A 16,378-nucleotide genomic window follows, 5' to 3' on the forward strand; every position below is an offset into this window, starting at 1 on the left:
ATCGAAAGCCCATCTGATACTCTTCAATAATATTTTCTTCTAGTGGTTGGAGCCACTGGTTTATAATATACGTGAGGACTTTATATGCTGTACATAGTAGAGAAATTCCACGGTAGTTTTTGCACTGGAGTTTGTCTTTTTTTATAGATCGAGCATACTATACTTTTCTTCCAGTCGTCGAGTATTTTCTGTTCTTGCCATATGTCTTTGATGAGCGCATGGATGTGTCTTGCTAGGTGGTCGCCACCTACCTTATACAATTCTGCTGGTATTTCGTCAACTCCTGGGGATTTATTGTTTTTCTGAGCCTTAATAGCTTCGAGAACTTCTTCTATGGTTGGAGCTTCTACTCCATTCTTCACTTCATTCTCTTCTACGTAGTTCGTACCCATTTTATCTTCAATTTCATTTCATTCCATTCCCCCTAGCTACATAGGTCATATCTTCATGTAGAGATTTTCTCACCAGAGTCTTCATTCTTGAGTCTTCAAGAGTATAATCATCAACTAGATTCTAGATGGTCTAACTAAATTAAGAATTCAGCTGGAAACTCATTCTGCGAAGCTCCCAAAGCAGCTGAAGATAGAGACCAATGGATAAAACTGTTAGGAATATTGGAAGAAATCCTAGGTAATCGGGAAACGAATGAATAGTTGCATATGAAGCAATGGAAAAAATAAGGGCATTGCCCAACTTGAGCTTAATATTCCTTGTTATTGTTCGGTCTTTCCATATTTTAATCAGTTTGGCTGTTGCGCTTCGGGCCATTGCTAGTCTAAGCTTGATTTCTGAGGAGCTATCGCCATTGTTGGATATCAGGGACTCCCAAGTATACAAACCTGTCTGCTACTTCGAAATTCGCCCAAGTATACCTAAGTGTGTCATCTGGTATTGCAGGTTATTGATTTTTCTAGCTTTAAAGTGATTCTTCCATCCTATTCACCCAATATTAATATCATTAATTCTCCATTAATACTCCATTGTATATTCAGAATATATATGTTGTATATTAATGGTGATAGTATGCAGCCCTGTCTAGTTCCCTTCTTTGTTTTGGCCGCATTTAATAGATTCCGCGTTCTTTAACTTTGGTTAAGTTTTTATCATAGCGATTTCTTATTAGGTTAACTGGGTGGTTAGGCACTCCGCTATTTCACCCCCGCACACGCGGGTGTAAGAATTCTAAGGCGCAACCCCTAATTTGATCCCCCATGCTTTGTATACCGATAAAAAATGGCACTATAGTTTCTAAAGTTATTACATATCGTTGTATTGATTTATATGTGATTCATTTTGGGTCAAATGGCTCATTAAAAATATCCCATGCTTGTACTCATCATCAGTGGCAGTACAGCTTGTTATGAGCCAAAGCCTTCTTCAGAACAATCTTACATTCGCCCCTGTCTCTGACAACTCTTCTACACGCTTTAAATCAGATAAATTTTAGATCATCCTCTATGTTATCTTGATACCTAAGATTTTTTCTTCTTCTGGCTAGTCTTCCCACTGGTCCTCTTCGGTCGAAAATTTTTCTGATCGTTGTATCTTCATCTCGCCTAATTACATGTTCTATCCATCGAAGCCGTGCTAATTTAATACATTTTACAACGTCAGGTTCACCAAAACTTCTGTATAACTCAAATTTGTAGCGCCTACGCCACAAACCCTGTTCTTGGACTCTGTTTTTTTCTCTCTAATCGTTTAAGAAATTCTTGGCCGTTCTGTGTAAGTGACCACGTTTTTGACCCGTATGTTAACACTGGCCTTATTAGTGTTTTATATATGGTAACTTTAATTTTTTCTGGGTAGTTTTGGGGCCATCTGTTTTCTCAAGTCATAATAGCACTTATTGGCAAGCACTATTCTTCTTTTAATTTCTTCGCTGACATTGTTGTCTTTGGTCAGCAGCGAGCCCAGGTAGACGAAGGTGTCCACACCTTCCAGTTCCAGATCATCAACTAATAGTCTAGGTATATGGTTTCCTGATCTAGAATCTTTTAATCCTCTTCTCAGTGCAGACGCCCTTAGTGATCGAAATGCTTTGATCAGAGATTCTGTGGACCTGTCATCTGCATATCCGACCACTTGTACATGTTTATTAAAGATGGTACCATTCGTATTAATATGGCACTCTCGAATCACTTTTTTTAGTGCAAGGTTAATTAAGAGACACGACAGTCCATCTCCCTGTCTCAGTCCATTTTTACAATGAAAGGGTCAATGGGCTTGTACTCGATTATATAAAAATAACTAATACAATAGCCATACCTAGCATTTTTCCAACTTGTAATACAAATTCAATAGCTTTGAAATTTTTACTTTCTTTTGTTACAGCTTCGTCACCTCCAACATCTTCGTCGAGACCACCAACTACCGACTCTTCAAAAGATATTTGGAGCAAAGGAAACAGTTCTGCTTATGGAAATTCTCGGTCGGTCTCTCACGGTTCAGATAAAGGTATAAAATATTAAGAATCATACAAACAATTTCGTTAAAACTTTCAAGAATATTAATTTTATAGGCAGGATCATTAAATTTGCCGATCTTTCTTCTGTTGCTGATATTTGTATCTCTCTTTTAATTTTTTTTGTTTATTAATTTATTTAAGGGATGTCCTCATATATATTAGGTGTTATGTACCGGAAAAGACTAACGGTTTGACTAACTCTAGGAATAGAAGAAGACTGATCCAAAGGTACGTCACTATTAGCTTTCCACAAAAACAGCTCGTAAACCAAAAGCTTCATTTAAGCAATCAGACTTAAATTCATCAATTTTTATTTGTTAATCTTGACCATTGGACTAAATAGCTGTTTTCTCTTTCATAAAATCTATAACAGTTGTATCCAATACACTTCTATTAGTAACTTCTTGATGTACTGCTTCCTGCAAAATTAACCTTTTTAACTCAGCAGTAGGTGGTATCCTGCGTCCTCCTAACTTTCAACTCAGAAACTAACTCTTCAGAAAGCAAATGTTCAACCTTAAATTTAGATGGAGTCAGACTATAAATAAACTTTACTACAGATACTAGTTTTACAACTCATAAAATAACACAAATCAACAAAATCACTTCCTTAGTTCAAAAGAAATATAAATAATTTCCCTATACTTTACCATACTTAAAATTCACACAACTATCATCATAAATGTAGAAAGTTCTTCATTAAAAACTGAACAACGAACAAATTTAATATACTCCTATGATCCAAAACTATTCAATTCTCACATATACTTGAAATATCATTAACTAAATATGTCGTAACTATTTAACAATTATTAAAAGTATAACGAACAACCTTAATATCAACCAATAACTTTAATTCGTAAAATGAACTTCCTATGTATTCTCGAACAAAAATGTTACTAATATGTATCAAGTTTTAGTAATCAACTACAAAAAAATTATAGACTAAACCAATAATCACTTTATAATCGTGTAAAAGGCAATCTGTATAGGATAAATGAACAAACTGAGAAAATTATATGATGATCGAAAACAGTAATACGAAATAAGGACAATCTGTATAAAAGAAACAAATATTAGAGAATTCGAGACCGGTAAAATCAATTAGTGTATAATTAGCCAACAAAAATAGTCTAGCCGACAAAAAATACAAGATCTGGCCCCACGTTGAGCGCCAAAATACTGTGACGACCTATATGCTAAAGCTTGATTTAAAATAAATATTGTGGCTATAAGCACACAAAACAAAAATCGAACAAAATCAAACTACAACTGAGCTTACAACTAAATATATATAAAAAAGTTCCTCAATAACTTACCACTATTGTATCCGGATGGAACAAGCTTTAGCTACTGTTGCCGACCAAAAGGTAGGCTCACGGATATAATGACAGGGAATTTGTTACCTTGGATCTTGAATACTAACAATCTTCCAACTGGTACCCAACAAAACAACGCTTACTAAGGGTCGCTTAGTAAGTACAGCGGTAAAAGTAAATATTTTCGTGAATAAACCACGGATGACTAGAATATTTCGAATTCCATGCACAACCAAATGGACAGGAAACATCCAAACTACCACAACTCGTAAACTATTCGTTATCACTTATTATATCTTTTAACGAATAACCCAAAGAATTTTAGTACGAACATTACTTCTTTATTTTCCAGTAATATGCACAGATGACCTAGATAAATTGACAAAGCTCTATCTAGGTGACATTGAAACGGTTGGAAAGATTACATACCTGAGAGTAGAAATATATGCCGACGGATCAGAAGATGGAGAAATACGGAAGAGAATAATTCAAAATATGAGACCTTATTTTGCCCTCTCCCATATATTTCGGCCTAAGAATGTCCACCGAAATACAAAGATGAGAATCTATAAAACCTTAATTGTGAAGCATGGGTCCTGAAAGAAACATCCAAAAACAAACTCGACACATTCGAAAGGAAAGTACTGAGGAGAATACTAGGACCTCTAAGGGAAAACGGAATCTTCAAAGTCGATACAACAACGAGCTTGATCAACTTTATAAGGAAGCACCACTGTCAAACTTCATTAGAATACAAAGATTGCAATGAGCTGGACATGTGATAAGAATGGGAGAGGATAGGCTACCAAAAAGAGCACTGATTGCTAGAATGCAGGGAAAGAGACCGGTTGGAAAGCCAAGAAAGCGCTGGGAAGACACAGTAAACAGCGAAGCACAAGCCCTTTTAGGAGTCCGTGTATGGAGAAGATCAGCCATAGACAAAAAAGGGTGGAGGCAAAAATATAGGAGGCCAAGGCTCAATTTGGATTGTAGTGCCGTAGAAGATCTCTATTAGGTAGGGATATAAGTCAAAAAATGCTAGGGAACATCCTTCAAACCTAATAGGCATAATACTGTGCCCGATAACCCTGTCTTAGAATTACCAAAAGAAAGATTAGAAAGATCTAGAATAGTAAGAGGTCCTTACTAACCACAACTAGAACAGTTTCCAGTCAAAACAACAGAAAAAGGAAAAACATTGGTCGGTCGTTTTTACCTACTTGGTATTCCAACTTCAAATGATTAGAACATAGTCCAACAATGTTTTGTCAAGAACAACAGTACTAAATCTGGATTAACAGAGACTTTGTTTATTTCTAGTGGATTTTCATCATGGAATAAAGCTACAGAATGATTTAAAATTCATCCAAATACAAGTTGCTATGAATTTAGCACATAAACTTCGTTTTATAACGTGAATAAGTTCGTAGATCTTCAAATCTAAAAGAAAAAAGAGGCTGAAGAGGTCGAGAGCAGCGACAAAAAAAATTTAGATTATATGAAGAAACTAACTGATATAATTATACTTCTAGTAAAAGGTGGAAAACCTCTACGTGGTCATGATGAAATGGAAGAAAGCAATGAAAAAGGGTTGTTTCTCGAAATTGTACAACTTCTAAAAAAGTGTGACCTTACTTTTAAGGCATACTTGGAATCGGCCTCAAAAAACTGCACTTATCTTAGCAACCGCATTCAAAATGATATTTTATGTTCTCTCCAAAATGTAAGGGATATTCAGAAGGAAGTGAAAGAGCAGACTCTTTCTGTGATTACTTCTGATGTCACTCGCTACGAGCAGATTGCTATTGTTTTTAGATATATTCCTAAAGTTAGTACGTTTCCAGTTGAAAGACTAGTAACATTGAAATATTTTAATTTAATTGATGCAGAAACCATGTTTAAAACAATAAATTCTACTTTGCATAATATGAATGTTTCTGGGAGGATGCTTTGACGGAGCTTCAGCGATGTCAGGAAACTTTACTGGAAAAGATATTAAGAGAAAATATTAAAATGTTGTATATTCATTGCAATGCTTATTGCCTCACTTTAGCATTGGTAGCCGTTTGCGCTAATCATATTGAAAATCCAAAGATTTTCGATTTTGTTGGTGTGACGTACTATATTGATGGCAGTCCAAAAAGGCACGCTGTCTTTGAATAGATAGTGAAGGTCGTATATAATAAGTTAATAACTTTAAAAACTCTATCTGAAACACGTTGGGCTTGTCGCGCTGATGTAGTTGATGTGGACAAAAATCAGCTTGAAGCAATTATAGAAGCCACTGAAGAGACAGTTGGTGATGCAACTGATGCAAAAGCTAGAGCTAAAAGTAAAGGGATACAGCATCAAATAAAATCCAATGATTGTCAAAATTAGCAAATTACTTTAATCACCAGACATAGATATTTGTTAAGGTATTAAAGAAGTTTCAAACTTTGCGCTTGCTTTGGAAGAATTAGGGATCCAATCATCTATATTTGATAATATTTATTCCAAAGCAAAAGACGCTTGTGATAAGCTTCAAAGTGATATTCCTACTCCGAGAAAACGTAAAGGTTATACTAGATTAGATAATGATCCTGGAAATGCATTTACAGTAAACAAAAAAAAAAAGAAGTGGAACTCTCATTAAACGGTAAATTTGACCTAGAATAAATAAATTATTCAGTAGGCAAAATCATATTGTTAAATATAAATGAGCTGGAAATCAAGATTTAAAATACACCTGAGAACATTTTCTTTCGATTGGATATCTTAGCATAATAGAAAATCGATGTTTCCAATGTTCAACCAACTAATGCTAAAATTTCTCAATTACTGTAACAAGTGGTATTGCTTGTCAAATTTAACGTGATACTTGGCCGATTTGAAATTAGGCTCCACCCACGATGCGCATTCGACCACAACACAATTTGTCCTTATTATTTCTTGGCCCTTCGAAGTGCAAGGTACTTGTATAGTCTGCGACAAAGTTTTTTTATTTTACTTATGTTTAAAGTTACTGTGTGTGTTCAAAATTAGAAGGCAATGTCTTGTCTGGACAAACGAGGGAGGTAATAGCAAATGCAAAACGGATCTCTCGTGAAATAAAAAATATAGAAGAAGGTGCTTCTACATAATTTTCGACGCCTAACAAAAGAATGAGATCTGCCCCAAAATCCAACTTGGGCGATTTTGACAAAGGTTTACTTCGGCGTATAATAATAAATTATTATGTCACGGAAAAACGAGTTCCTACATTGCGACATATAACAAAAAAAAATGAATGAAGACAATATTTACACAGGGTCGCATGAAACTTTGAGAAAAGTGAGAGATATGGGATTTCGATGGAAGAAAGCGAAGAATTTCAGGAAAATCCTAATGGAAAAACCCGATATACAAGTGCTCCGGAGGAAATTTCTCAGAAATATTAAACAATATAGGGAAAAAACTCGGCCCATAATTTACATGGATGAAACTTATATTCATTCCTCTCATACCCATGACAGATACTGGGGAGACAATACTACCGAAGGTTTGCACAAGCCAGTGTCGAAAGGGCAAAGGCTAATTATTGTTCACGCCGGCGGCCAAATGGGGCTCATAAAAAAATGCATGTTTGACATTTAAATCTGGTACGAAGTCTGGAGATTATCATAGCGAAATGAACTATAATAATTATAAAAAATAGATTCATTAAAAACTTATTCCTAAAATACCAGCCCCTAGTGTATTGGTTATAGACAATGCATCATACCACAATGTCCAAGTGCAAAAATGTCCCACTATGGGGTGTAGAAAAGACGAAATGAAGGAATGGTTAATACAAAAGAACATTTCCTTTTCAGACGAAATGAGAAAAGCAGAATTATATAATCTAATAAAAATTCACAAACCCAGAAATAAAACTTAAAATAAGACTATAATATAAAATGTTACGACAACTCTAGTATAAAAATTAAGTAATAAATGTTTCGTCGGTATGTTCCAGGTATAAGATTAACTACTGTTCTTTTATTCTTATACAGTTTACTGTAACGCAAATGTAAAGCTTTCATCTCTGCCAATATTCCTCTTATAAAATTACAGAACGAGACATTTATAGAAGTGTTCGAAAAACTGCCGCTTCAACATGACTGAATGGTTAATATGAATGAGTCAAATAAAATATAATTATTAGAAGAATTTTTTTACCAAGTAACAAAAACAAAATATTTTGTATTTTGAGAAAAATTTCCGAAGAAAAAATTGAAACGTCAAAATAACATACAATATAGACATCATAGAAGTTCCATTAATAAATAAGGTTACTCTGTGTAAAGCTCTCTAGAGTTCTCTAAAGCTCTGGAGAGATTAGGAAATGCCGAAAGGTCTTAATCTCGATGAAGGAAAAATCCGAATCTGCACCTCCACGCGGTAGAGGACGGGCAACATCAATTTTGATGGCTAACGCAGATAGGGACCGAGTGATTGCCGGTATAAGCAGTCCCCCACTTACCGACCAACGGCTTCGGGCGGACGAGTTGGTAGGTGGTAGGGCACTCTTTTGTCCTGGGGCTGAGAAACCGGTCCCAAAGGCGGAAGAATCAATGGTTTGGTCAACGGCATAAGAATATAGAAGGCAACGAGAAACCACTATATTAAAGATCCCTATGGATATCTCTAGTACAATTATAATGGCTGTACAACTCAATAAAAAGTCGCATACTGATCATGGACATCGGAGACCAAGATCCGGCAAGAGAGGTCATTCCCATGACCACAGGGCCTCTCAGGTCGTTAATATGCAAAATCCCTGTGAAATACCCAATAAAACACCTTTAAGAAAAGTCCACACGAATTGTCTGAAGAGGATATCCACTTGGAACGTTAGGACGATGGCTCAATCAGGAAAAATCCAATGCGCAATTAAAGAAATGGAACGCATGAAAATAGAAATAATGGGCATAAGTGAAATGAGGTGGCCTGACTCAAGTTATTGTGATATAGAAGACTACAGAGTATACTATTCAGGATCAGAAAATGGTAAATATGAGAATGGGGTTGGAATTATCACGCATAAAAGTATAGCCAAACAAGTCAACAACTTCATACCAGTGAACTATAGAATCCTCCTGTTACAAATAAATACGTCACCGGTGAACACAAACATCATACAAGTCTACGCACCCACAGCAGACCATAGTGATGAAGAAATATCAGAATTCTACAAACAAATAAGCAACCTTATAAGAGATATACCGAGACACGAACTCCTTATAATCATGGGAGATTTCAATGCAAAAATAGGTAACGGAAAAGAAGGGCAACATATTGGTCCATATGGATTAGGAGAGAGAAATCAACGCGGAGAAACAATGAGTATCTTTGCAGCTGAGCATGACTTAATCGTGCTAAACACATTTTACAAACTACCGCCTAGACGCCTGTATACGTGGAAATCACCTAGAGACAACGGAGAAGACGTTATTATTAGAAATCAAATAGACTATATGCTTGTTAACAAAAGATATCGAAATAGTTTCAACAGTATTAAAACCTACCCAGGCGCTGATATTCAATCTGACCACAATCCTTTAGTGGGCGTGTATAGAACTAAGGTAAAGAAAATACGCGGAAAAACTGTAAAAAAACATGACATGAGAAAACTGAAATGTAGCGAAGTAAAAGAAATAGTCAGCAAAACATTAAATAGAAAATTTAAAGAAATCGATAATACAACGGAAAGCACAGAAGATAAGATAGAATCCCTTAAGAAAACAATAGACGACATTAAAGACAATTTTATGAAGAACGAAGAAGGTAAGAATAAGACATGGATGACGACAGAGATTCTGCAACTAATGGAAGAAAGAAGGAAAAACAAGAACGATAACTCCATGTATAAAACATTACAGCCTGAAATACAGAGAAAGATCAGAGAAGCCAAACAGAAAGAACTGGAGAAAAAATGCCAAGAAATCGAAATTCTCCAAAGTAAATACGACGACTTCAACGTGCATAAGAAGGTAAGAGAAATTACAGGTAAATGTAAAAACAGAAGAATAAGTAAACTTGTTAATGACAATGGAGAGATAATCGTGGACAAAGAGAGTATCAATGATACCTGGAAAAATTACATAAGAAATTTATTTTTTGATGAGAGAGAGAAACCAGCCCCCAATACCTACGAAAACAGGACCACCTATACTAGTGGCAGAAATAATAGCAGCCATAATATCACTAAAAGAAGGTAGAGCTCCAGGACCAGACGGAGTACAATCTGAATTTCTTAAACTTCTTGATGATGAATCTTTAAGAGTACTATGTAAAATCTTCAATAATATCTATGACACAGGCAATATCCCAAAAGATTGGCTACTTTCAGAATTTATTACCTTACCAAAGAAACAGGGAGCAAAAAGTGCGGAGAATATAGGCTAATAAGTCTAATGAGCCATACATTAAAACTTTTTCTTAAAATTATACATCGTAGAATATACAAGCTATGCGAAGAGAGAATACAAGACACACAGTTTGGATTCATGAAGGGCGTAGGTACAAGAGATGCACTGTTTAGTCTACAAGTATTATTTCAAAGATGCAGAGATATGACTTGCGATATTTACACCTGCTTTGTGGACTACCAAAAAGCATTTGATACAGTTCAACACCAAAAAATGATGGATATTCTAACAAAAGCCCAAATGTATGATAAAGATCGGCGTATAATACAAAATTTATACTGGAACCAATCAGCCACAATAAGAACGAATTTTGGAGGTGAACCAACGGAAATGATCCAGATTCTACGAGGCGTTAGACAAGGTTGTATACTTTCACCTATATTATTTAATCTATATTCAGAGGAAATATTTAGTGAAGCCTTGGAAAAATGCGAACATGGAATACTTCTAAATGGAGAACGCCTAAACAACATCCGTTATGCAGACGACACCGTTATTTTTGCAGACAGTTTGAACAGTTTACAGCAACTGATAAACAAAGTAAATGAAGTAAGTGAAAGATTTGGACTTCAAGTAAATATAACAAAAACTAAATTTATGATCATCAGCAAAAATAAAGTTAGAGACGATCAACTACTTATCAATAATACACCAGTGGACCGAGTAAAACAGTATAACTATCTTGGAACAACAGTAAATGAACAATGGGATCACTCACAGGAAATAAAATGTAGAATAGAGAAGGCTAGGAGTGCATTCAATAACATGGCCAAACTCTTTAAAAGCCACAATCTTAATCTGGAGATAAAAGTAAGGCTCCTAAGATGTTATATCTTCTCAATATTGTATTACGGAGTTGAATCCTGGACACTAACTGAAGCAATGGAGAAAAAACTTGAAGCCTTCGAGATGTGGCTATACAGTCGAATTCTAAGGATATCATGGACAGACAAGATAACCAACGAGACCGTATTACGAAGAGTGGGCAAAGAAAGAGAGGTGATGTATACCATTAAAAGGAGAAAGTTGGAATATCTCGGACATATAATGAGAAACAGCACTAAATACAGATTACTGAAGGTAATCCTACAGGGTAAAGTATTCGGAAAGCGAGGAATTGGGAGAAGGAGAATATCATGGTTGAAGAACCTGAGGAAATGGTTCTCCACAACAACAACGAATCTATTTAAAGCATCAGTCAATAAAATAATTATAGCCAGAATGATTGCCAATATTCGGAACGAATAGGCACTGAAAGAAGAAGAAGACTCTCTGTAAACTTGTAGTATGGAGTGTACCAATGAGGCGAAGAGACCGAGCGCATTATGTATCTCTTTTCCTCCGAATGCGTTCTCACTTAATTTTCTACGCAAGTGGACAAATTTGTCAAGTATCACCTTAAATTTGACAAGCTGTACTCGTGAGAGAACTTTTTCTAAGCTTAGCATAATAAAGTGATTGTGGCTACCCGTATTTTTCTTATGATCGCGCAATAATTTAATATAAAATCAAACTTAACTCGTTTCAAAAATTTACTGTTCTAACAAATATATTTTGACTTTAAAAAATTGTAAACTATTTTTCATAATATGAAAATATCATTGTTGGAAATTAAAAAAATATATGGGAGGGAACGCGATTTTCAGCATTGGAACCCACTGAAAAAACTTGGCCACGCCTGTAGTTTCACGTAATAGTTATTGCAAAATTGAAATTGTTTATCCCAGAAAGCTTTTATCTACAGCGTTATTATGCGTAAGCTATTAGGACTACATACATTTTGAAAGCACTGAATTGAAGATAATGGCCTATATTATCCGATTAAATCATTTAACGACTATACAGTTTATGGTAAATACTATAAAATAGTTTTGCAAATGTACTGTGATTTTATGATTATAAATATTTAAAATAACTTCAAAATAATAAACAGAATTCAAGAAAAATTAACACGTATAGAATTGATTTTCAAGTATATTGTAACGAGTATTTTGCCTACAACATAGGGTATTGTTATAGGGGGCTAAAACTTGGGGACAGAAACTATTGGGGTAGAGATAGGGCAAGCAAAATAAACGAAACTTATGCGAACGGCTCTCAGGGTTTATTTGGAGTAGCTGGGTCGTGGATAAGTGAATAAAACAAGGGGATTAGATTGGGGCAACTACAAAAAATGAAACAAAGGGGTACTTACATAAATCCCCTGGAACAAATGGACAAACAAAACAACAGAAAGGACCTCTAGCTATTTAAAATAAGGACGTCGCTTCGAGGTGTCAAATTATAACGACATATGTGAGAAACAAATTGTTTTGGGGAAAAATAGTTACAAAATTTTGTTACCAAAATAACAAAGAGAAACACTTACTATTGTTCGATCCGTTTACAAACTCTGTTTACAAATGGGAGATGCTACAAAACTTACAAAAAAATTGTTACTGGGCTATAAACTGTGGCAGAAATAAATTATTGCAAATAAAAATTTATCTTTACAAACCCCCATGAAAGCAATTATTTTTAAAAATGTTTATTTTTACTTTTCCTTTAAATTTTAAACACTAAAGTTACCTGGATTGCACTGGGGTTTTACACAAAAATGCTGGGGGTGGAAACTAGACTTCACTGGATTTTCTGGTGGTAGAACTGGGCTTAAACTCTCTGCCACACGAACAAAAACTGCATATCACACTGTGAATTATTAAGGTTGAAAGTTATGGCACTGGAACACAAACTTTGGAAACTTTTCTCCTTAAAGAACTGGAACAGGTAGAATTAGACTTTTTTTTTTCGTCTTTATAGAGGGGGGTCTGTAATCTTCGAAAGACATCTCAGTCCAGGACGCCGCCTGACTAACTTTAGTGCAGGATTCGTTCTTCGTACTCCCGGCGATAGATCCCGAGGTACTTTAAAATTCCAGCTCGTCGCCGAGTCTACGCCGAACGCCTACCTGCTAAACCAGACCCTTCTCTGTCATCCAGCGATCCGGAAGCGGAATGGCCTCTGTAATGCCGGCATCACTTCCGAGGCACTACCTTTATTCATTCATTCTCCATTTATACACATCCACACTCTATTCATCAGCAAGGAGGCTCCCTGTCTCGTTCCAGGTAGCGCGTAGAAGACACTCATCGCTCCTAGTTCGGCATCATTCCCAGATGGGCATTTCCTCCTTTCCCACAGTTTGACTCACGCATTCTAACTCATACAGTGTGACCCACTTTTCTAGCTTCACCTTTCAGCATCATTCACTCTTACCTTTAGCGTTGGTCCAGCTGTCTTTCTTCCTCTTCATTTTTCTTGATCACTGCACGGATATAGCTGTGTATATTAGTCCAACCTATTTTATTTTCAATCATTCTCTCAATCATTTCTCTCACTGTAACAAAATTCACACCTGTCTCTCTCTCCATTCTGTTCCTTTCCACTATCCATCTGCTGCAATCTAACATCGTATGTGTCACAGTGTCCGAGTATCCACAGTATAGGCATTCATTTGTATCAGCCTTTCCGATCCTATAGAGGTAGGCCCTAAAACACCCGTGTCCTGTGAGCACCTGCGTCAGGAAATAATCCAGTCACCTGTGGTCACAGTCCACCCAATCTCTTATGTTCGGGATCAGCATTTTCGTCCACTGTGCCACATTTTCCGTGTTATTCCATTCTTCTTGCCATCTTTCAACTGACCTTTCCCTTTCCTGACTTCTCTCGGCCACAGTAAGGTTTGGGCCTCTTCTCTCATAAAGCTCTTTTACCGCTTTTTTGCCCACCGCAGACACAGTCCTGTAGGCGCATGCCACTCGCAACAGACTTGTTCTGTCTACTCGTGTCATAAGACTCCTATAGGCCGTTATCTCTACCGCCTAGCTCCAGACTGGTGCCGCGTAGAGGACGATCGACTGTACAACACCGTGTAAGACCCTCCTCCTTTCGGATTTGGGTCCTCCAATGTTCGGCATCACCCTCCCCAACGCAGCCGCACTATTCGTAGCTTTCCGGACCACCTGCTCCCCCCATTTTCCATTCTGGTGTAACGTCACTCCTAGATACTTTACTTGTTTCTTAGGTAGGTAGAATTAGACTGCAACTACACATTGAACTGCTACTATTAACTGCCACAAAAATACTTAGTTTCCATTACAAAGAAACAATTACAAAGAAACAATAAAAAAAAACATTTACGAATCTAAGGAAAATTCAGCTAACACACACGCCAACTGCCTTTGACAGTGGCTTCAGCGAGAGTGATGTGATTCTTAAAACTCATTCGCTTCCCAACTTAGTATAAACAAAACCTAGAAACCGACTAATATTTCGTTCATTTGACGACGAAAAATATCTTAAAGCGGTTTCGATCAAAAGGATAAAAAGGAACTACACATCTGTTTTACATAAACAAACTTTTAAAACGTGTTTATATTAATTCGGCAACGCAAAAGAGATCGAAAATACTTTTGTGTTTTAATACGTATACATAGGGATTTCAAAATATACTAAGGAAAAAATGCTACAATATAATGATTTTTTGTCGTATTTATCTTTAAAAGAGATTATTCATAACTAAAATACATAAATATTTAAGTTACCTATCATTTTATAACATTTTTTTACCAATGCTAATAAGAGCAAAGTAAAATTTTGCAAAATAAATATTTATTTCAAATTGTTTAAACAAACTACTTGGTTAACCCTTTAAGACACAAGTTTATTATGATGAACTTTTTTCAAAGTTTTTTCAGATAATAGTTTGGAATACTATAGTTAGTACATCAATTACTAGATTTTTTATACATTTTTGTTTTTTCTCTAAAAAAATGCTGGTCAACTGTTTTACCAGAGTTCAATCAAGGAATAATTTCATGCTAGTTTTCCTGGTACATAGGGTGTACCTGGTGATAAAAAGTGTATCAATAATAGGTATAGGACTTTATATAATACAAAAATACTGCACAATACTGTAATAAACAAACAAAATATACTAATAAAAATAATATAACAGTTCAGGAACTTGAATGCTATGGTTAAAAACAATCCAAGCACAAAGCCACTTTACAGTATATCGCTCTATATCACTGCGTTTCTGTAATCCCGTTTTTGAGCACTGCTGGTATCGTCTTCGCTTGGTTTTCTGCGGCAAATGACCAACATTTTGAAAGTACTCCATGTTCAATGGCCTCCCAATTTGTATCAACTTATTCATAAGAGGAAGTGTGGAAAAAATTGTTAAAGTGCAAGCAGTGTCCCCTTTTTCCAACACTTTTAATTAAATTCAGTATAACTTTTCCCCTAGAGTATGTTCGTTAATCCGTTCAGGTTCTCTACCTTGATATACCCCAAAATTGATGAGATAACCTGTTGCAGCACATGCCATTTCCCAAACTTTTAGACCCCTCTTTATGAGTTTCATTGGCATGTACTGTTTCAAAGTAGTCCTTCCTTAAATAGATTGTTTCATAATGTATGACGAAAATGTACAAAAATGACCAACACAACATATGAAACCAATTTAGCATACAGTTGTGTGCTGGCATCGATAGTGTCCACATCAATTAAGTGCTAATTAGTTTTCAATTTATAAGCAGTTAAAGTTTAGTTTTTTAAATAGTAAGGAATAATAAAACAAGGTAGGATTGTTCTTTATATTTAAAAATGGATGATTCTTCGGGTGGCGAAAAGCCACCCCCTGATAAAGGTGAAAATATGGAGGCAGTAAGTGCCCGTTTTGATTTAAATAATAGGTATAAATCCTCTGATAAGGGCCCGTTTTTTGTTTTTGTCGAGTCCATCGACCCAAATATTAAACGTTTATCACCAGTCCGAGTAGGTCATTATTTATTCATTAATAACTTTTTTAAGAAAGATGTTGTCGATATTAAACTCGTCGGTAGAAATAAAGTGAAAGTAATTTTTAATTCTTACACTTGTGCAAATAGTTTAGTCAATCACGACATAATTATTTCTAACAAATTTATTGCTTACATTCCGAATTTTTTTAATCACAAAAAAGGAATAATTAGACAAGTTGATACTTTTTTGGACGAAAATTATATGATGAATAATATTATTTCCGACCAAAAAATAACCGAGGTAAGACGTATGAAAAGAAAACTTATTGATTCAGATAATGAAACTATTTTTGTTCCTAGGCAAATGGCAATTTTAAC

At 35.6% G+C, this 16,378-nt stretch overlaps 1 protein-coding gene across 2 annotated transcripts in view; it reads left to right on the plus strand.

The window, feature by feature from the left end:
• The window catches only part of LOC140452141 (lachesin-like), a 374,675-nt gene that overhangs the window by 342,612 nt on the left and 15,685 nt on the right, over positions 1 to 16,378 (plus strand). For both annotated transcript variants that reach the window (XM_072546233.1, XM_072546234.1), the window contains one exon: positions 2,335 to 2,457. In XM_072546233.1, coding sequence (XP_072402334.1) covers positions 2,335 to 2,457 — 123 coding nt within the window. The remainder of the gene's footprint in view (positions 1 to 2,334; positions 2,458 to 16,378) is intronic.

This window comes from Diabrotica undecimpunctata, chromosome 10 (assembly GCF_040954645.1).
Source record: "Diabrotica undecimpunctata isolate CICGRU chromosome 10, icDiaUnde3, whole genome shotgun sequence".
Classification (NCBI taxonomy): Eukaryota; Metazoa; Arthropoda; class Insecta; order Coleoptera; family Chrysomelidae; genus Diabrotica; species Diabrotica undecimpunctata.